The 23519-nt window shown below is 45.5% G+C and overlaps 1 protein-coding gene across 2 annotated transcripts in view; it reads right to left on the bottom strand.

Annotated features, from left to right (window-relative positions):
• Positions 1-9032: 9032 nt before the first annotated feature.
• rnf126 (ring finger protein 126) overlaps positions 9033-23519 on the bottom strand; it is a 30896-nt gene continuing 16409 nt past the window's right edge. For both annotated transcript variants that reach the window (XM_053651978.1, XM_053651979.1), the window contains 2 exons: positions 12662-12777; positions 9033-10144 (listed from right to left, as the gene is read on the bottom strand). In XM_053651978.1, the coding sequence (XP_053507953.1) occupies positions 9992-10144; positions 12662-12777 (269 nt within the window). In that variant the 3' untranslated portion in view covers positions 9033-9991. The remainder of the gene's footprint in view (positions 10145-12661; positions 12778-23519) is intronic.

Below are 23519 nucleotides of genomic sequence, written 5' to 3'. Positions count from 1 at the left end.
TCAGACGCGCAGGCGCGAACGTCCTAGCTGCTGCGGCTGCGTCCGTGGGAGCGACTACTTCCACTTGCTCGAGCTCTGAAGTGTCCTGGACCGCCTGGATCTCGTCGTTGGGGGAGCTCTTAAGCGCGGCTCCTCCTCCCGACGCAAAGTTTTGCATCTTAGTGTTGCCTCCTGCTCCTCCTCCTCCACCTCCGGTGGCACCAGCTCGCCTAAGTCGAGGGTGATGAAAGTTGGGCCCTTCTTCACTGTCCTCCGCCTTGTCCATAATGTCGTGCTTGGTCGGACCGCACTGGTTGGACAGTCTGGTGTCGCAGCGGCTTGCGCAGTGAGACGAAGGTGCGCCACAACCGCTCACGAGCGCAGGTTTTTGCGCGACAGCTCCAGACCCAGGGGAAAGCTCATTCCGGTCCATGGCGTTCGTGGGATCAAATTTGGCCTCCGGTAATCTTGAGGGGAAACCATTTACGAGAGAGAGAAAGAGAGACAGAGAGATAGAGAGCGTGAGAGATATAGAAAGTGTGTGTGTGTGAGAGAGAGAGAGAGAGAGAGAGAGAGAGAGAGAGAGAGAGAATGATTTTTTTTTTGCTATATGCTTTCTTGCTCTATGCATAATCTCATTCATTCATTCATTCATTCAGGCTTAATGCTCTTCAGGGTTGGTGCTGCTCAGTGGAAAACTCAAACTTTTTATGCAGCACCATATAGTGTAAGTACTTTAAACGAATAAAGCAACATTTCAGTTAATATGAAAATCACACAATTTCCCAATATATCAGATCACCAGTCTGGTGTCTAAAGTTTGCTTCTCTTTTTTTTGCACTGGAAATACAACCCTGCTGAGAAACCCAGCTTGGCTTGACCATCTACCAGAACCAAAACAGCTGGTCAGACTGGTAGATCATCTTTATCAGCTGGTAAGCTGTTTTTCCAGCTTCCATCAATCAGAGCTTTTCAAATTGCTGTACTGTTGTCTTATTTTCTTAAAAATAACTCGTCTACAACGGGGCATTCAGAAACTCATTTAGTTTCCACCTACCAGCACTCAACAGCTCGTATAGTCTACCAGTTTGACCAACACAGCTTGTGTTTGAATAGCTGATCAGACCAAGCTGGATATTTCAGCAGGGAATGAGACCCAAAATGGATGTAAAATGAAATAAATAATGATTGGATAACAAACATGTCTTGGGACTACAAATCAGAAGCAAATTTCATTTTCAGCTATTCAATTAAAATATAGAGAGATATCCTAATCAGTGTTTTGGCTGCTGTAATTAAAAGGTGCTCCACAGATCCAGTGATATATGTGTAATATCAGGAAGACAACACACTTCCTACAACAACAACAAAAAAGCCCTTTAGGTGTGAATTTAGTTGGAATTGGGGTCTACTTGGAACTCTCTTTTATAGGGAAAAAAAACCCCAAGAATATTTAAGGCTTTCACCAGAAAACAAACCTAATAACTCTGTTGGGGGTCTAGACTAAACTTTTTTAAATCAAGAGTATATATTTGAGTTTCTAAATGTTTAAGGAGACTAATTTCTTGGCTGGATTTAATATCCTGTAAATAAGACATTGTAAAAATGAATAAATAAATAAATAAATAAATAAATAATAACAACAACAACAATAAATTATAGCCTTCTGCTAAGAGTGAGGGAAAATTGAACATAAAATATTGGAATGCATACCTCTTCCCAACAACCAATACCATTTTAACCTTTCTTATTAAGAAAACGAAGCCGAAGAGCTCGCCATGCCAGCTATTCTGGCTGGGGCTGGAGCTAATTTCTGGTCCGTAAAACTGTAAACGAAATCCACAAATAAAGAAACTAGCAAGATCCACTGCATTGCAATATCTGTGCCTGATAAATTAAACAACTGAAACAAGTCTTTTACATTTAACTGTTTGTGGATTTTTTTGTTGATTATTTATTTGTTTGTTTTGTCAGTTTTCTCTGCACAACAGTTCAATCTGTAAAACTGTTCTTAGCTAAAATAAATTGAACATCTTATGAACCAAGGTTTATTTAAATGCCACTGCAGTATCTAAGTAAGCTTTTGAGTAATCAGCATAAAATAAATTGCAAGGACATTGTGAGGTCCTTGTCATAGAGGATGTTCTCATTGACACTTTTCCTTCAATGACATCAGCCTACTGCCCCCTGGTGACAGAAATGAGAGTCTGTCTCACATCCTAAAACAAGAGGAGAGCGGTGTGGTCAGGCACAGACCTGTTCTCAATCTCAATCACATTGACTCTAAAGGTAGCACAAAACACTCACATAGAGAGAGCATAGAGTCTTCAGTATGCCTTGCAGGACACTTTTCTTAGGAATCCTACCTTTTCTCTTAGCTGCACTTTTGATCCGATTTTTGGATCTGTCCTTGATCTGGACTTCAAAGAAACAGCAAAGCATCCAAGAGATAATATAACAATTCCTTGAATAATTTTTAGCAGAGGTCATTAAGCTCATCAGCGCAGAGCTCCTACATCTCTTTACATATTTCTACAGAGTGCACTCTACACATGGCAGAGTAAAGGCATGCACATGACTTACACCAACTAACAACAACTCAACAATAAAGCCCACTGATTTATTTGATCCCGCATCCCATCAGTTCTCTTTAAGAACGAGGGACAGATCATTCCGCAGATCATGTTCCCTTGAGCTGACATAGATTTACCCCCAGCAGAGAAGCAAGCTTACCTTGAGAGAGCCGGTGTGTGCCAATGTCATTGAAAGGTTGTCTGAGCCCAGTGGACCGGAGCGTGGCGTCCATGTGTCGAGGACACACATCATGCGGTGCCTAAAAAAGGGTCAGTGAGCCGTCACGGCATCCTGTTTCCCCAGTTGCTTGTTTTTACCTTCAACTGCTTGCTGCTGACTGACTGATGACAAGCTGCATAACACTGAATCACAGTTTCTCTGTGTCTGCAGCGTCACGCACTTCCTGGTTGGATACACAGGAGTGTGATGCTCCCGGCTTCATTTGCATAAAAGGCAGAGTTCCGAGAAAAGGAGACAAGACTGGGATTGATCTTGGAGGCGAGCCAGACGGAGGGGATCGCAGGAACCGAGACAGAAGAAGACACGCTATTCAGAAGTAATCGTTGAAATGGTGGTGCTTGATGTTTTCTAGACACACAGCAACACCGGACTTAAAAGGAACATCTATACAAGAATTACGAGCCAGAGAGCTCTAATAACGTTTGCAGCAGCAAGCATGTTAAATAAAATCACAAATATTTTCTGCATGGAATCTGTGTATTTAAATATAGTGGCTCCCAATCGTAGGATCTCATGCTCTTTACATTTTTTGTGGTTTCCATTCACAATCTATTTTTGATACACACTTATAAAATATTCAACTCAATTCAGTTTTATTTGTATAGCACCTTTAACAATGGACATTGTCTCAAAGCAGCTTTACAGAAACATATAAACACTGGATACAGATTTTAAATGTGTGAATTTATCCCTATTGAGCAAGCTGGTGGCGACGGTGGCAAGGAAGAACTCCCCAAGATGATATGAGGAAGAAACATTAAGAGGAACCAGACTCAGAAGGGAACCCATCCTCATCTGGGTAACAACAGATAGTGTAAAAGTAAAGGAAAGTTTATTATGTTTTTTATATGAGGTCTGTTTTGTTGAACTAGTCCACTGTTACCATGTGTGTGCGGAGTTTGCATGTTCTCCCCGTGCTGCGGGGTTTCCTCCGGGTACTCCGGTTTCCTCCTCCAGTCCAAAGATATGCATGGTAGGCTGATTGGCATGTCCAAAGTGTATGTAGTGTATGAATGGGTGTGTGAATGTGTGTATGTGATTGGGCCCTGCGATGGATTGGCACCCTGTCCAGGGTGTACCCCGCCTTGTGCCCGATGCTCCCTGGGATAGGCTCCAGGTTTCCCTGTGACCCTGAAAAGGATTAAGCAGTATAGAAGATGGATGGATGGATGGATAGTCCACTGTTCACTAAAGGAGACTTGAGTGCAAAATTGCATGTGGTAATTGCAGTCCAAAGGCTATTGCAGCAACTGTAGCCCCAACAACCACAGCGAGAATGTCCATGTGGAATTGAGGTCCAAAACCATTTCCATTGTACTTCAAGCCGTACCATCCTAAGCAATCTCCAGGGCGCCAGGTGATGAGCGCTCCATCCAGAGGTAGGGCATCAGGATATATATATATATATATATATATATATATATATATATATATATATATATATATATATATATATATATATCCTGATGCCCCACCTCTGGATGGAGCGCTCATATATATATATATATATATATATATATATATATATATATATATATATATATATATATATATACACACACACACACACAATACAATAAAAAATTTCAGAGATATGGGAGGTATCAAAAGCATGTTTATAACACTGGCTCCACCGCTGATGATACATTCAAATATGGCTTGGTACTAAATGTTTCATTTCACCTCTTTTTATGGGTTAAATCATTTTTGTAAATGTTCTCTTGGAGGCAGATTTCGTAGTTTTTTAAAGTGTGACACTATTTTGCTTGCACTACATAGGCAAGCGTACATTCTTTAAAAAATAGGTTCTCTGGATAGTTAAGGGTTAATAGATTCCTCCAGAGCTTCTACTTGGAAACCTAACTCATGAAGAAACACTTGGATGTAGGGTTCCTCCAGATAGACAAGCTGAATACATGGTTTAAGAGTTAAAGAGTACTCTTTTTCAAAGAGTATTCATATTGTAACACATATCATGTATTCTAAAAATGTGGGTAAATGTTATGATATACAGTATTTTGGCAACATCTGTTGTTTAAAAGTTTAAGATGCAAGCCCAAGCTATGACACTACCTCCACCATGCTTGACTGATGAGTTTGTATGTTTTGGATCATGATCAGATCCTTTCTTTCTCCACACTTTGGCCTTTCCATCACTTTGGTAGAGGTTGATCTTGGTTCCAGAACTTTTGTGGCTCATTTCTGTATTTCTTTGCCAATTTCAATCTGGCTTTCTGATTCTCACTGCTGATGAGTGGTTTGCATCTTGTGGTATGGCGTCTATATTTCTGCACTTGAAATCTTCTATGAACAGTAGATTGTGATTCCTCCACCCCTGCCCTGTGGAGGTTGTTGGTGATGTCACTGACTGTTGTTTGTGGGTCTTTCTTCACAACTCTCAATGTTTCTATAATCCACTGCTTCTGTTTTCTTTGGCTGACCTGTTCCATGTCTGGTTGTTAGTACACCAGCGTTTTGTTTTTTCTTTTTCAGGACATTCCAAATAGTTGTATTGGCTATGACCAATGTATGTGCAATGCCTGTGATTGATTTTTCCTTTTTTCTCAGCTTCAAAATGGCTTGCTTTTCTCCCATAGACAGCTCTCTGGTCTTCATGTTGGTTCACAGATGAAACCAGGGCTCGATCCAAGAGCAGACATTCAGACCTATTAATTGTTAAAATAATCAACGCAACAGGGCACACCTGGCCAGCAAGAAACACAGTTATCAGTCACATGTTCCAATATTTTAGATAACTTGAATAATGGTTGGGTTCAAACAAAAGGGGTCATGTTCTAAGTTGTTCAACACATCTAGATGTAAATATGAGGAAATGAAAGCTGAAATTCTGATCTATCGTCTCATATTCATCTTTTGATCTCAAACCCAAATGTCTTCACTGTATACGGGGGGAAAAATTTAAAGAATTGTCCTTACCGTTCCAGTACATTCAGAGGGGACTGTATTTTAGACATTTGACCGTGCTGTGACCTTGACCTTGTTCTGAAGTACTTGAATTCATTAGTTCATCTGCTGGTTCCAGTAAATAATTCCATATAAATCATGCAGAGACAAACTGAAAACATAATGTAACTGTTGGCATATTGCTAAGCGAAATAAAAGACTTCAGAACACTTGGAAAATAATCAACTTCGGGGTGATAATAACAACTCGCCTTTGTATTGGGCCACATCACAATCCAACATTTTTTTATTTTTTCCTTTTCCTATAACAGCATGCACTGTTACGTTTGATTCCTTACTTATTGTAATTGTCCTGCATGACTAATACATAGCAGAGCAAAAAGCTTTGCAGCTGTAAAGCAGCGCGTCAGCTACGCAGCTGTCATGATAAGCTGAGAAATCAGCGCCACTGAGCCCGAAGTATCAGCGCTGAGCACCCCGTTATCACACATTACAAACATGTAATGGGATAATGAGTGTTCACCACAGGCCATATTTGACCTTCGAGCCTCCCAGACTGCAGAAGACGAATGAGTCATGGAGTACTCTGGGGGGGGGTTAGGACTCAGGGGGCTCATTAGTACAGCAGCAACCCTTGCTTTGTTAGTGTGTGTGTAGGGGCACCAAAAATCTGAGTCCACCACCACCAGGACCAAGAATTGACTTTTCAGGCACTGAGGTTTTTATTTTTGTTTATTTATTTTTCTGAAATCATTCTACGCACATCCTGCTCACACACCATCTGCTTATTTTAAACAGTAATATGCTCCTACAACAATGTTTCCCATCTTGTAATCAACACTTAGATATTGATTTAATCCACTACATTTAAGTATTTTCAGTCAATAAGAATATTTCTAATTTAAAAAATAATAATAATAATAAACACTACTGCAATATTGATTAGTGCCGATTAGTTAAAAATTTCCATTAGATATTGATCTTTATTGAGTCTGGTGCATTAGATCAATTTGTGTTTTCAGTCTGTTCACATGGTGTTTGTGGTGGTGGTTTACGCAGCTGTTTTGAGTTTAGCATTTTAAAGATGAACACTTGATTAATTAAGGAGCAGTCTCAGTGTGACTCGGCAAATACAGGGCTTTTACTGTACAAACTGAACGAAAAGTCGATTCTCAATTGATTTAAAGTAATTCAAAGTAATTAGGCTATTTTGTAATTTAGTGAAGAATGCCGTACTTTTGGAAAATACAGCTTTAGAAGGCTTATATAAAAACAGTTCTTGGTAGTGCATTCAGATTCCTGCGTGTGGTCAAGTTGAAGACGTCAAACACAAAGATATGAGAGCTAAAAATGGGTCACAAGAAGAAGCAACTAGAGGAGAGCTGATAACACAGACTTCTTCACACAGCTGTGTAGCTGAGAGCACGTAAGAACTTGTCTGTACGTGTACAGTGGTGCACGTGCTTTCTTTACTTTATACCATAGAAACCTGCCAATTTATTTATGAACCGTGTATTTTTATCCATTTATAGTTGTGTGAAGTCTTCACACCAAGCCAGTTCCTATTATGACTTACATTATAACAGCTATAGGCCGTCCTTCACTCACGTTCACTGTAAGTTAATAAAGAAGAAGAAGAAAGGAAAAAAACACGCAGCTTGTTAAACTCTCCCATGATGGAAAACTTCAAAGCTACAGCTTTACCTCTCCCTGCTACAAAGCACTGACACTGGAGACTCCTTACAAAAGAAGTTATCTCTTTTAGGGAAAGCTTCACATATCAATGATTAGACATCTTTATTTGTGAAATGAGAACTCTTTAAATCTGTCAAGTATTACGCTTAGATTACACCCGCGAATTAGATGTTACTATAGAAACGCTAACATACTACGTTACGTCAGACTCGGATATAGGAAATCGGAATTACGTCATTTTCGACCTCTGTGTGTGTTTTGAGCTACAAAGTGGGGGAAATAAACATGGACACCGCCTGTTGTTAGCAACAATCTAGCCAGCTAACTGTAAACTAAGTGACGTATATCTATTTAACAAACTGTAGTCAGTGTTATAGATTAGACAAGCGAATATTTCTGTATGCTGATTGATCTAAAGCAAATGCTTATAATTATATATATATATATATATATATATATATATATATATATATATATATATATATATATATATATATATATATATATATATATATACACATACACACAGCACAAAAAGGTGTTAGTTTGTTTACTGTTGATGCTGTGAGCAGTCATGTTGATTTGAGAGCACTTGATGAAATTGAGGTTGAGGCGACCTTCCAAATTATCCAAATAGGAATTCCAAGTCGAGGGGGCATTTTCTTTGCTTTGTCCGAGTTATGAACTGGACACAGAGCAAGAACAAGTGCATTAATATAAACTTGTGATTTGAAATTCAGCCGAGACTAACGGCAGAGCTGCTGTTACAGAAACCTAATCATCAACTAGAGGTCGACCGATTGCTGGAACTAACAGTTATTGGCAAAAATCCACACCGAGAGGTTTTTTCCCGGTCGCGTCCGTTGAGGGAGCGGCTGAGAAGGGTCCGCGGTCATTATACAGTACAAGAGCGGCCTCTAGAGGCAAAATAAAAACTACTACTGTCTAATTTTGTTGTGTTATTTGAAGTGTTCTTTGATTCATTTTGGATGTCTCTATTTTTTTGTTATTTGGAGTGTTACTTTTTGGTTCAGTTTGAATCTATATCTTTTATGTACTTCAATATTTATTAATAGTTAATATATTAATATTTAGATATTTATTTCATTTTTTAAAAAACAGACTACATTTTCATAAAAATTTTAGCAGAAAAACACCAAAGTGTGATTGTTCATGAGACAAAATTGTCTTTTTCATCATCCTAATTTCCTAAGAACGATGCTTCTGTATGTTCTTCTTTCAGTTTATTATGATTTACAAAAACAAATCATTTAACTCAGAATAAGTTAAAAAAAAAATTTAAAAAACAACAGCTGCACTGAACTGAATCACTGCATATGTGTAAGGGGAAAGTAAACAGGATAAAAAAATAAATAAAATAAAAATAGCCTGCTTGAGGATGAGGGGAAAATGGAGGCTGTGTGGATCTAAATTAAAGCCTAAAAAAAAAACAACAAAAAAAACTATATAAACATTCTTTAAAACTTAAGAAAGAAAAAAACGGGCTGTATTAAGTGATTTTCTACCTGCTGCATTCACATCCATACATACTGTTCTAATCATGAAGAAAATAAAATATTGTGCAAATAAATTATTTACACAAACTTGAGACAACTGATCTGCTTGTCTTTTTTTTTTTTAAGATGTTCTTTGTTCATTCATCTGTTGTCTAATTGTTTCCCCCACCCCATCAATAAATATCGCTATATGCGTATTCACAGAGTACACCTCTTAGCCGCCGATATATATGAATTTTAAAAATCATTTTAATAAAAACTAAAGAAAAAAATTGTTCTAGTTTTCCCTTTATGGGAATGAGACATAACAGTCTCTATTAAAATGACATTCAAATCCTGTAATTGGCTGGGTGTGAGAACGTGTGTGTGTGTGTGTGTGTGTGTGTGTGTGTGTGTGTGTGTGTGTGTGTGTGTGTGTGTGTATATCTGCAAGAGTTCTATATACATCTTCTAACATCAGTCATCCCTTTTTTTCCCCCCTTTATTTTACCCCCAGTCACTTTTTGAATTAAAATCCCTGTTTGTATGGGACAGCTTGTCATGTGTTTAAAAAAAAAAAAGAAAAGAAAAGGAAAAAAAGAAGAACCATCATGCTCCAGTTCAATAATTAAAAAAAAGTAGTGGAATACAGGTGAAGGTGGTGTGTGTGTGTGTGTGTTTTCTCTCCTTTGTTTGCTTGTCGACATGTCCTTTGGCGCTTGCTCCAGGGAGTCAGATCATAATGATGATGATGATGATGATGGTAATGATGATGATGATGATGAGGAGGAGGAGGATAATGAGGTGTTGGCCTTAAAGGGTGTATTATAGACGATCAGGTTTCAGCTCAGCCCTCACGTCATTCGCAGTAACAGCAGAACCGAGTGTGAACTGGAGGGCTAGAACAATCTAGAACGCTCCTGGCTCTTCAGGGCTGCATTACTAAAATGTGAGTGAATGGTTTGAGCTTTAACAGGATTGGCCACGCCCTCTCTGACTGAGATAGTAAGATGTGTAGGGGTTTCGCGTGTGTCTGTATGTGTGTATGCGTATGTGCGTGTCAGGAAGGATTGCGGACTAATTTTAGGAGTTGTTGGCAGCGTTCTCGTTACTGGGGGAACTGGAGGAGGAGGAGGAGGATGAGGAAGGTGAGAAGTTCATTCCTGATAAGCCAGGAGGATCTGTGGCTGTGTTCTGGCCGCTCAAGCTCTTCCTGCACACCGGACATGTGTCATGCTGTGGACAAAGACACACAACAAACACACCACACACACAACAGACACAATGAGTTGTGATCACAAATAGTCATGTCTAATCAGTGTCCTTATTCTAAAATTAAAGCCATTCCCCATGCCTGAAGTGTTAGAGGATTATACAATAATATGAAAAAGATTTTATTCTACTTCTTTCTAACAACACTGGCCTACAAATTGTAAAAAACCTCTTGTTTCCTACCATTATTAAATAATACTACCAAATACAACCACCGCCCCTTTAGTGACTGTTGTGCTACACAAAAAGAAAGATCATTTCACAAAGACATTTATGCGATATCATGATAAAGTATCTTCTCTAACAAAAAAAGAAAAGGATCCTAAAATTTGTATTTTTTTAAATTTATTTTGTACTGCCCTGAAGAAGCTATTTCACATAACAGCTGTTTACATATAGTCCACAAGACACAATAACAAGGGTTTTTGAACAGGATGATCGGTGTAAATTGTTATTATTTTGTCTTCTGGGAAACATATAAATATCTGTGGCTTCTGAACGGCAGTGCTAAATTAAAAAATAAGATATTTAAATAAAATAACAATTCACACCGATCATCCTGTTCAAAAGTTTACACCCCCTGGCTCTAAATGTGTTGCCTTCTTGAGTATCAGTGAATGTTTGTATCTTTTGTAATAGTCGTGTACGAGTCCCTCAGTTGCCCTCAGTGTGAATAGATGGATCTCAACATCATATAGCCGCTGTTGGAAAGAGGTCAAATATGCAGATGTTGTTGGAAAAGCACAGAATGTGCAGGACCTGGAGGATTTTTCTGAAGAACAGTGGGCAGTTTAACTGCTCAGGACGAACAAGGGACTCATGAACAACGATCGCAAAACATTGTGATTATCCCAGTAACAACATACGGTATTAAGAATCAAGGGTATGTAAACTTTTGAACAGGTTCATTTGTGTAAATTCACTTATTACTGTGTCTTGTGGACAATATGTAAACATCTATTATATGAAATAGCTTATTCAGGGCAGTACTTAATTTCTTTATTTATTTTTTTTAAATGCAATGTTTATGAACCCTCTTATTTTATTATTTTTTTATGTATTAACATTTCGTGGATTCTGCAAGGCGTATGTAAATGTATGACCTCAACTGTACTTCAGTGCGATCATGATGACGTGTTCATGCACAGTCTCTCAAATTTTATTTTCAAAAATACAACACCAATTCCAAAACTTTGGGACAGTATGGAAAAGGCTAATAAAAACAAAGAGGAGTGATTTGTTAATAAACCTCTCTCAAGTCTACACCATTAGCCGGGTCATCCACAGATGCAAGTTAAGGCTTTACTATGGAAAGCAGAAGCCATACATTAACACTGTCCAGAAGCACCGCCGAATTCTCTGTGCTCGGTCTCATGTGAGATGGACAGTAGCACAGTGGAATCGTGTTTTGTGGACTGACGAGTCGACATTTCACAGTTTTGGGGCAAAACAGCAGTCGTGTTCTCCGGGCCAAAGAGGAAAAGGACCATCCAAGCTGTTATCAATGTCAGGTCCAAAAGCCAGCGTCTGTCATGGTACGGGGGTGTGTCAGTGCCCATGTCATGGGTAACTTGCACATCTGTGAGGGCATCATTAATGCAGAAAGATATGTACACATTTTGGAGCAACATATGCTGCCATCTAGAGCAGGACAACCCAGAACCACATTCTGCCCGGATTACAAGCACATGGTTGCATAAGCAGAGAGTGCGGGTGTTAGCATGGCTTGCCTGCAATCCTGACCTGTCTCCGATTGAGAACGTGTGGCGTATTATGAAGCGCAAAATAACGCAACAACGGCCCCGTACAGTTGCGCAGCTGAAGAAATGCATAATGGATGAATGGGGAAAATTCCGCCTGCTAAACTTAACCAACTGGTGTCTTCACTCAGCACCCAAATGCTTAATAAATGTTATTAAAAGAAAAGGTGATGTCAGTCGACTGTCCCAACTCTTTTAGAGTGTGTTGCAGTCATCAGATTTGAAATGAGCGTGTATTTTCAAAAATAAATTAAATTCACAAAGTAAAACATCAAATAATGTGTTAATGATGTGTTTTCAATATAGTACAGGGTGAAGTGAATTCTCAAATGACTTTTTTTTTTTTTTTTTTGCATTTTCCATACTGTCCCAACTTTTTTGGAATTGTGGTTCTAGTTCACCTGAACAGAGATTTGCCTTGTGTGGACCACCGGCCTGTAAACTCTGAACAGAGTGTTTCATGCTAATTGCCTTAAGGCTGCTTTGCTATGAAAAATCTCCAGTCAGACATGTGGTGACTCAGCGATTACAAAATTGTCCTCTGCAAGATCATACTTCTGTAAGGATTGAAAGCTAGGACAATGTCTGAGCAAACACGACAGTAAATCGGTGTCTTAAAAAGCAAAAAAAAATATTTAAATACCACCAGCAAATGAAACCACAGCATTTCAAAGAAGCAGAAAGCGAAGCAAAGTAGAAGTCGGGAGAAGACGAGAGATACCTGTTCGAGCCAGGGCACTATACAGTCATTGTGAAAGAGGTGATTGCATGGAAGTTGTCTAACGCTCTCTCCCTCGGTGTAGTCTTCTTTACACACAGGACATTCTAAACCAGCTCCTGCACAAGAACCGAGGAAGAAAAACAAAGAAAAAACAAATGGAGAAGCTCTCATTAGGTAATGATCCTCAGAAATCAAACTCTTGGTGCTGATTGAGGTCAGACACAAATTATTTAATCAAGTCAACAACCGCTCAAACGCTGTTAGGCTTAACATTAGAGACGGATATGCGGTATCTGTATCAGGCTGACATCAACAGTAGAATGCTGGATCGGATATCAGAGAGAAAGAAAAACAAAAAGAAAACAAATCCAAACTGTTTCTGTAAGAAGCGAACATGTAGCATAAAACAGGATGTTCTGTTGCAATAAAATAAATCAACATTACCGTGGGGTGAAGTGGACGTACATGACGCAAAGTTGATTTTCCAATAACAGTAAGTACACGTCTAGTGTTTTATTCCACTTAGATCATGGTCTGTCTGAATACTTGATTCTGATTGGCTAGGTGGTGTGCATTCAAACTGTATAATGCGCGGCCTATAAACAACTGTAACCATAGTAATATAGTTACAATTGCACAGTAGTTAAACTCACAAGTCTTCGTTATTAGTAGAGACGCGGCACAGACCCAGGTAATTCACACACAATCTCTCGCTCTCTCTCACAACCTACCTCTCTCACACAATCTCCCTCTCTCACAATCTCCCCCCCTCTCTCAATCTCCATCTCTCAATCTCCCTCTCTCTCTCACAATCTCTCTCTCTCTCACAGACAATCTCCCTCCCTCTCAATCTCCCTCTCTCTCACACACAATCTCACTCCCTCTCAATCTCCCTCTCCCTCACACACAATCTCACAATCTCCCTCCCTCTCACACACAATCTCCCTCTCTCACACACAATCTCCCTCTCTCACACACAATCTCCCTCTCTCTCTCTCTCTCACAATCTCCCTCTCTCTCTCTCACAATCTCCCTCTCTCTCTCTCACACACAATCTCCCTCTCTCTCTCTCTCTCTCTCACAATCTCCCTCTCTCTCTCTCACAATCTCCCTCTCACACACACAATCTCCCTCTCTCACACACAATCTCCCTCTCCCTCTCTCACAATCTCCCTCTCACAATCTCCCTCTCTCACAATCTCCCTCTCTCACAATCTCCCTCTCTCTCACACACAATCTCCCTCTCTCTCACACACAATCTCCCTCTCTCTCACACACAATCTCCCTCTCTCACAATCTCCCTCTCACAATCTCCCTCTCTCACAATCTCCCTCTCTCACAATCTCCCTCTCTCTCACACACAATCTCCCTCTCTCACACACAATCTCCCTCTCTCTCACACACAATCTCCCTCTCTCACACACAATCTCCCTCTCTCTCACACACAATCTCCCTCTCTCACACACACAATCTCCCTCTCTCACACACAATCTCTCACACACAATCTCCCTCTCTCACACCATCTCTCTCCCTCTCACACAATCTCTCCCTTTCTCTCCTCTCACAATCTCTCCCTCCCTCTCACAATCTCTCACACAATCTCCCTCTCTCTCACAATCTCTCCCTTTCTCTCCTCTCACAATCTCTCCCTCCTTCTAACAATCTCTCCTTCTCTCTCACAATCTCCCTCTCCTTCACTCCCCCTCCCTCCCTCTCACAATCTCTCCCTCCCTCCCTCTCACAATCTCCCTCTCTCTCTCACAATCTCTCTCACAATCTCCCTCTCCCTCCCAATCTCCCTCTCACAATCTCTCCCTCCCTCTCTCTCACAATCTCCCTCTCCCTCACTCCCGCTCACAATCTCTCCCTCCCTCTCTCTCACAATCTCGTTATTAGTAGAGACGCGGCACAGACCCAGGTAATTCACACACAATCTCTCGCTCTCTCTCACAACCTACCTCTCTCACACAATCTCCCTCTCTCACAATCTCCCCCCCTCTCTCAATCTCCATCTCTCAATCTCCCTCTCTCTCTCACAATCTCTCTCTCTCTCACAGACAATCTCCCTCCCTCTCAATCTCCCTCTCTCTCACACACAATCTCACTCCCTCTCAATCTCCCTCTCCCTCACACACAATCTCACAATCTCCCTCCCTCTCACACACAATCTCCCTCTCTCACACACAATCTCCCTCTCTCACACACAATCTCCCTCTCTCTCTCTCACAATCTCCCTCTCTCTCTCTCACAATCTCCCTCTCTCTCTCTCACACAATCTCCCTCTCTCTCTCTCACAATCTCCCTCTCTCTCTCTCTCTCACAATCTCCCCCTCTCTCTCTCACAATCTCCCCCTCTCTCTCTCACAATCTCCCTCTCTCTCTCTCTCACAATCTCCCTCTCACACACACAATCTCCCTCTCTCTCTCTCTCACAATCTCCCTCTCACACACACAATCTCCCTCTCCCTCTCTCACAATCTCCCTCTCACAATCTCCCTCTCTCACAATCTCCCTCTCTCTCACACACAATCTCCCTCTCTCACACACAATCTCCCTCTCTCTCTCACACACAATCTCCCTCTCTCACACACAATCTCCCTCTCTCTCTCTCTCTCTCTCTCACAATCTCCCTCTCTCTCTCTCTCACAATCTCCCTCTCTCTCTCTCACACACAATCTCCCTCTCTCTCTCTCACACACAATCTCCCTCTCTCTCTCTCACAATCTCCCTCCCTCTCTCTCTCTCACAATCTCCCTCTCTCTCTCTCACAATCTCCCTCTCACACACACAATCTCCCTCTCTCACACACAATCTCCCTCTCCCTCTCTCACAATCTCCCTCTCACAATCTCCCTCTCTCACAATCTCCCTCTCTCTCACACACAATCTCCCTCTCTCACACACAATCTCCCTCTCTCTCACACACAATCTCCCTCTCTCTCACACACAATCTCCCTCTCTCTCACACACAATCTCCCTCTCTCACAATCTCCCTCTCACAATCTCCCTCTCACAATCTCCCTCTCTCACAATCTCCCTCTCTCACACACAATCTCCCTCTCTCTCACACACAATCTCCCTCTCTCTCACACACAATCTCCCTCTCTCACAATCTCCCTCTCACAATCTCCCTCTCACAATCTCCCTCTCTCACAATCTCCCTCTCTCACAATCTCCCTCTCTCACAATCTCCCTCTCTCTCACACACAATCTCCCTCTCTCACACACAATCTCCCTCTCTCACACACAATCTCTCACACACAATCTCCCTCTCTCACACCATCTCTCTCCCTCTCACACAATCTCTCCCTTTCTCTCCTCTCACAATCTCTCCCTCCCTCTCACAATCTCTCACACAATCTCCCTCTCTCTCACAATCTCTCCCTTTCTCTCCTCTCACAATCTCTCCCTCCTTCTAACAATCTCTCCTTCTCTCTCACAATCTCCCTCTCCTTCACTCCCCCTCCCTCCCTCTCACAATCTCTCCCTCCCTCCCTCTCACAATCTCCCTCTCTCTCTCACAATCTCTCTCACAATCTCTCTCACAATCTCCCTCCCAATCTCCCTCTCACAATCTCTCCCTCCCTCTCTCTCACAATCTCCCTCTCCCTCACTCCCGCTCACAATCTCTCCCTCCCTCTCTCTCACAATCTCGTTATTAGTAGAGACGCGGCACAGACCCAGGTAATTCACACACAATCTCTCGCTCTCTCTCACAACCTACCTCTCTCACACAATCTCCCTCTCTCACAATCTCCCCCCCTCTCTCAATCTCCATCTCTCAATCTCCCTCTCTCTCTCACAATCTCTCTCTCTCTCACAGACAATCTCCCTCCCTCTCAATCTCCCTCTCTCTCACACACAATCTCACTCCCTCTCAATCTCCCTCTCCCTCACACACAATCTCACAATCTCCCTCCCTCTCACACACAATCTCCCTCTCTCACACACAATCTCCCTCTCTCACACACAATCTCCCTCTCTCTCTCTCACAATCTCCCTCTCTCTCTCTCACACAATCTCCCTCTCTCTCTCTCTCTCACAATCTCCCCTTCTCTCTCTCACAATCTCCCTCTCTCTCTCTCACAATCTCCCTCACACACACAATCTCCCTCTCTCACACACAATCTCCCTCTCTCACAATCTCCCTCTCTCACAATCTCCCTCTCTCACAATCTCCCTCTCTCTCACACACAATCTCCCTCTCTCACACACACAATCTCCCTCTCTCTCACACACAATCTCCCTCTCTCACACACAATCTCCCTCTCTCATACCATCTCTCTCCCTCTCACACAATCTCTCCCTTTCTCTCCTCTCACAATCTCTCCCTCCCTCTCACAATCTCTCACACAATCTCCCTCTCTCTCACAATCTCTCCCTTTCTCTCCTCTCACAATCTCTCCCTCCTTCTAACAATCTCTCCTTCTCTCTCACAATCTCCCTCTCCTTCACTCCCCCTCCCTCCCTCTCACAATCTCTCCCTCTCTCTCACAATCTCTCTCACAATCTCCCTCTCCCTCCCAATCTCCCTCTCACAATCTCTCCCTCCCTCTCTCTCACAATCTCCCTCTCCCTCACTCCCTCTCCCTCTCACAATCTCTCCCTCCCTCTCTCTCACAATCTCTCCCTCCCTCTCTCTCACAATCTCTCCCTCTCCCTCCCTCACTATCTCTCCCTCCTTCACTCCCTCACAATCTCTCCCTCCCTCCCTCTCTCTCACAATCTCCCTCTCCCAATCTCTCCCTCCCTCTCTCTCACTCCCTCTCTCTCACAATCTCTCCCTCCCTCTCTCTCACAATCTCTCCCTCTCCCTCCCTCACTATCTCTCCCTCCTTCACTCCCTCACAATCTCTCCCTCCCTCCCTCTCTCTCACAATCTCCCTCTCCCAATCTCTCCCTCCCTCTCTCTCACAATCTCTCCCTCCCTCTCACAATCTCCCTCTCCCTCACTCCCTCTCACAATCTCTCCCTCCCTCTCTCTCACAATCTCTCCCTCCCCCTCTCTCACAATCTCCCTCCCTCCCTCTCTCTCACAATCTCTCCCTCTCCCTCCCTCACAATCTCTCCCTCCTTCACTCCCTCACAATCTCTCCCTCCCTCCCTCTCTCTCACAATCTCCCTCCCTCCCTCTCTCTCACAATCTCTCCCTCCCTCACTCCCTCTCACAATCTCTCCCTCCCTCTCTCTCACAATCTCTCCCTCTCCCTCCCTCACAATCTCTCCCTCATTCACTCCCTCACAATCTCCATCCCTCCCTCTCTCTCACAATCTCTCCCTCCCTCTCTCAATCTCTCCCTCCCTCTCTCTCACAATCTCTCCCTCCCTCTCTCTCACAATCTCTCCCTCCCTCTCTCTCACAATCTCTCCCTCTCCCTCCCTCACAATCTCTCCCTCCTTCACTCCCTCACAATCTCTCCCTCCCTCCCTCTCTCTCACAATCTCTCCCTCCCTCCCTCTCTCTCACAATCTCCCTCCCTCCCTCCCTCTCACAATCTCCCTCCCTCCCTCCCTCTCACAATCTCTCCCTCCCTCCCTCTCTCTCACAATCTCCCTCCCTCCCTCCCTCTCACAATCTCCCTCCCTCCCTCCCTCTCACAATCTCTCCCTCCCTCTCTCTCACAATCTCTCCCTCCCTCTCTCAATCTCCCTCTCCCTCACTCCCTCTCACAATCTCTCCCTCCCTCTCTCTCACAATCTGTCCCTCCCTCTCTCAATCTCCCTCTCCCTCACTCCCTCTCACAATCTCTCCCTCCCTCTCTCTCACAATCTCCCTCTCCCTCCCTCCCTCCCTCCCTCTCACAATCTCCCTCTCCCTCCCTCCCTCCCTCCCTCTCACAATCTCCCTCTCCCTCCCTCCCTCTCTCTCACAATCTCCCTCTCCCAATCTCTCCCTCCCTCTCTCTCACAATCTCCCTCTCCCTCACTCCCTCTCACAATCTCTCCCTCCCTCTCTCTCACAATCTCCCTCTCCCTCCCTCCCTCTCACAATCTCCCTCTCCCTCCCTCCCTCCCTCTCACAATCTCCCTCTCCCTCCCTCCCTCTCTCTCACAATCTCCCTCTCCCAATCTCTCCCTCCCTCTCTCTCACAATCTCTCCCTCCCTCTCTCAATCTCCCTCTCCCTCACTCCCTCTCACAATCTCTCCCTCCCTCTCTCTCACAATCTCTCCCTCCCTCTCTCTCACAATCTCTCCCTCCCTCTCTCTCACAATCTCTCCCTCCCTCTCTCTCAAAATCTCTCTCTCCCTCCCTCACAATCTCTCCCTCCTTCACTCTCTCACAATCTCCCTCTCCCAATCTCTCCCTCCCTCTCTCTCACACACACAATCTCTCCCTCTCACAATCTCTCACTCCCTCTCTCTCACAATCTCCCTCTCCCTCACTCCCTCTCACAATCTCCCTCACTCCCTCCCTCTCACAATCTCTCCCTCCCTCTCTCACAATCTCCCTCTCCCTCCCTCCCTCCCTCTCACAATCTCCCTCTCCCTCCCTCCCTCCCTCTCACAATCTCCCTCTCCCTCTCACAATCTCTCCCTCCCTCCCTCTCACAATCTCTCCCTCCCTCTCTCCCTCTCACAATCTCTCCCTCCTTCTAACAATCTCTCCTTCTCTCTCACAATCTCCCTCTCCTTCACTCCCCCTCCCTCCCTCTCACAATCTCTCCCTCTCTCTCTCACAATCTCTCTCACAATCTCCCTCTCCCTCCCAATCTCCCTCTCACAATCTCTCCCTCCCTCTCTCTCACAATCTCCCTCTCCCTCACTCCCTCTCCCTCACTCCCTCTCACAATCTCTCCCTCCCTCTCTCTCACAATCTCTCCCTCCCTCTCTCTCACAATCTCTCCCTCCCTCTCTCTCACAATCTCTCCCTCTCCCTCCCTCACAATCTCTCCCTCCTTCACTCCCTCACAATCTCTCCCTCCCTCCCTCTCTCTCACAATCTCCCTCCCTCCCTCTCTCTCACAATCTCTCCCTCCCTCACTCCCTCTCACAATCTCTCCCTCCCTCTCTCTCACAATCTCTCCCTCCCTCTCTCTCACAATCTCTCCCTCCCTCTCTCTCACAATCTCTCCCTCTCCCTCCCTCACAATCTCTCCCTCCTTCACTCCCTCACAATCTCTCCCTCCCTCCCTCTCTCTCACAATCTCCCTCCCACCCTCTCTCTCACAATCTCTCCCTCCCTCTCTCAATCTCCCTCTCCCTCACTCCCTCTCCCTCACTCCCTCTCACAATCTCTCCTCCCTCTCTCTCACAATCTCTCCCTCCCTCTCTCCCTCTCACAATCTCTCCCTCCCTCTCTCTCACAATCTCTCCCTCCCTCTCTCTCACAATCTCTCCCTCCCTCTCTCTCACAATCTCTCCCTCCTTCACTCCCTCACAATCTCTCCCTCCCTCCCTCTCTCTCACAATCTCCCTCCCTCCCTCTCTCTCACAATCTCTCCCTCCCTCTCTCAATCTCCCTCTCCCTCACTCCCTCTCACAATCTCTCCCTCCCTCTCTCTCACAATCTCTCCCTCCCTCTCTCAATCTCCCTCTCCCTCACTCCCTCTCACAATCTCTCCCTCCCTCTCTCTCACAATCTCCCTCTCCCTCCCTCCCTCCCTCTCTCTCACAATCTCCCTCTCCCAATCTCTCCCTCCCTCTCTCTCACAATCTCTCCCTCCCTCTCTCAATCTCCCTCTCCCTCACTCCCTCTCACAATCTCTCCCTCCCTCTCTCTCACAATCTCTCCCTCCCTCTCTCAATCTCCCTCTCCCTCACTCCCTCTCACAATCTCTCCCTCCCTCTCTCTCACAATCTCCCTCTCCCTCCCTCCCTCCCTCTCTCTCACAATCTCCCTCTCCCAATCTCTCCCTCCCTCTCTCTCACAATCTCTCCCTCCCTCTCTCAATCTCCCTCTCCCTCACTCCCTCTCACAATCTCTCCCTCCCTCTCTCTCACAATCTCTCCCTCCCTCTCTCTCACAATCTCTCCCTCCCTCTCTCTCAAAATCTCTCTCTACCTCCCTCACAATCTCTCCCTCCTTCACTCTCTCACAATCTCCCTCTCCCAATCTCTCCCTCCCTCTCTCTCACACACACAATCTCTCCCTCTCACAATCTCTCCCTCCCTCTCTCTCACAATCTCCCTCTCCCTCACTCCCTCTCACAATCTCCCTCCCTCCCTCCCTCTCACAATCTCTCCCTCCCTCCCTCTCACAATCTCTCCCTCCCTCTCTCTCACACACAATCTCTCCCTCTCACAACCTCTCCCTCCCTCTCTCCCTCTCTCCCTCTCACAATCTCCCTCTCCCTCCCTCCCTCTCGCTCACAATCTCCCTCTCCCTCACTCCCTCTCACAATCTCCCTCACTCCCTCCCTCTCACAATCTCTCCCTCCCTCTCTCTCACAATCTCCCTCTCCCTCTCACAATCTCTCCCTCCCTCTCTCTCACAATCTCCCTCTCTCCCTCCCTCCCTCTCACAATCTCCCTCTCTCCCTCCCTCCCTCCCTCTCACAATCTCTCCCTCCCTCCCTCTCACAATCTCTCCCTCCCTCTCTCTCACACACAATCTCTCCCTCTCACAACCTCTCCCTCCCTCTCTCCCTCTCTCCCTCTCACAATCTCCCTCACTCCCTCCCTCTCACAATCTCTCCCTCCCTCTCTCTCACAATCTCTCCCTCCCTCTCTCTCACAATCTCCCTCTCCCTCTCACAATCTCTCCCTCCCTCTCTCTCACAATCTCCCTCTCTCCCTCCCTCCCTCCCTCTCACAATCTCCCTCTCTCCCTCCCTCCCTCCCTCTCACAATCTCTCCCTCCCTCTCTCTCACACACAATCTCTCCCTCTCACAACCTCTCCCTCCCTCTCTCCCTCTCACAATCTCTCCCTCCCTCCCTCTCACAATCTCCCTCTCCCTCCCTCTCACAATCTCTCCCTCCCTCTCTCTCACAATCTCCCTCTCCCTCACTCCCTCTCACAATCTCCCTCACTCCCTCCCTCTCACAATCTCTCCCTCCCTCTCACAATCTCCCTCTCCCTCCCTCCCTCTCACAATCTCCCTCTCCCTCCCTCCCTCCCTCTCACAATCTCCCTCTCCCTCCCTCCCTCCCTCTCACAATCTCTCCCTCCCTCTCTCTCACACACAATCTCTCCCTCTCACAATCTCTCCCTCCCTCTCTCTCTCCCAATCTCTCCCTCCCTCTCTCTCACACACACAATCTCTCCCTCCCTCTCTGTCACAATCTCCCTCTCCCTCACTCCCTCTCACAATCTCCCTCACTCCCTCCCTCTCACAATCTCTCCCTCCCTCTCTCACAATCTCCCTCTCCCTCCCTCCCTCCCTCCCTCTCACAATCTCTCCCTCCCTCTCTCTCACACACAATCTCTCCCTCCCTCTCTCTCACAATCTCCCTCTCTCACACAATCTCTCCCTCCTTCTAACAATCTCTCCCTCTCTCTCACAATCTCCCTCTCCCTCACTCCCTCTCACAATGTCCCTCTCCCTCCCTCCCTCCCTCTCACAATCTCCCTCTCCCTCCCTCCCTCTCACAATCTCTCCCTCCCTCTCTCTCACACACAATCTCTCCCTCTCACAATCTCTCCCTCCCTCTCTCTCTCCCAATCTCTCCCTCCCTCTCTCTCACACACACAATCTCTCCCTCCCTCTCTGTCACAATCTCCCTCTCCCTCACTCCCTCTCACAATCTCCCTCACTCCCTCCCTCTCACAATCTCTCCCTCCCTCTCTCACAATCTCCCTCCCTCTCCCTCCCTCCCTCCCTCCCTCTCACAATCTCTCCCTCCCTCTCTCTCACACACAATCTCTCCCTCCCTCTCTCTCACAATCTCCCTCTCTCACACAATCTCTCCCTCCTTCTAACAATCTCTCCCTCTCTCTCACAATCTCCCTCTCCCTCACTCCCTCTCACAATGTCCCTCTCCCTCCCTCCCTCCCTCTCACAGACTCTCCCTCCTTAGAACAATCTCTCCCTCTCTCTCACAATCTCCCTCTCCCTCACTCCCTCTCACAATCTCTCCCTCCTTCTAACAATCTCTCCCTCTCTCTCACAATCTCCCTCTCCCTCACTCCCTCTCACAATCTCTCCCTCCTTCTAACAATCTCTCCCTCTCTCTCACAATCTCCCTCTCCCTCACTCCCTCTCACAATCTCTCCCTCCCTCTCTCTCACAATCTCCCTCTCCCTCACTCCCTCTCACAATCTCCCTCTCTCCCTCCCTCCCTCCCTCTCACAATCTCTCCCTCCCTCCCTCTCACAATCTCTCCCTCCCTCTCTCTCACACACAATCTCTCCCTCTCACAACCTCTCCCTCCCTCTCTCCCTCTCTCCCTCTCACAATCTCCCTCTCCCTCCCTCCCTCTCGCTCACAATCTCCCTCTCCCTCCCTCCCTCTCACAATCTCTCCCTCCCTCTCTCTCACAATCTCTCCCTCCCTCTCACAATCTCTCCCTCCCTCCCTCTCACAATCTCCCTCTCTCCCTCCCTCCCTCCCTCCCTCTCACAATCTCTCCCTCCCTCCCTCTCACAATCTCTTCCTCCCTCTCTCTCACACACAATCTCTCCCTCTCACAACCTCTCCCTCCCTCTCTCCCTCTCTCCCTCTCACAATCTCCCTCACTCCCTCCCTCTCACAATCTCTCCCTCCCTCTCTCTCACAATCTCCCTCTCCCTCTCACAATCTCTCCCTCCCTCTCTCTCACAATCTCCCTCTCTCCCTCCCTCCCTCTCACAATCTCCCTCTCTCCCTCCCTCCCTCTCACAATCTCTCCCTCCCTCTCACAATCTCCCTCTCTCCCTCCCTCCCTCTCACAATCTCTCCCTCCCTCCCTCTCACAATCTCTCCCTCCCTCCCTCTCACA

This window comes from Ictalurus furcatus, chromosome 20, assembly GCF_023375685.1.
Source record: "Ictalurus furcatus strain D&B chromosome 20, Billie_1.0, whole genome shotgun sequence".
Lineage (NCBI taxonomy): Eukaryota > Metazoa > Chordata > Actinopteri > Siluriformes > Ictaluridae > Ictalurus > Ictalurus furcatus.
The sequence above is the reverse complement of the archived record's forward strand: the minus strand, read 5'-3'. Positions and strand labels throughout refer to the sequence as shown.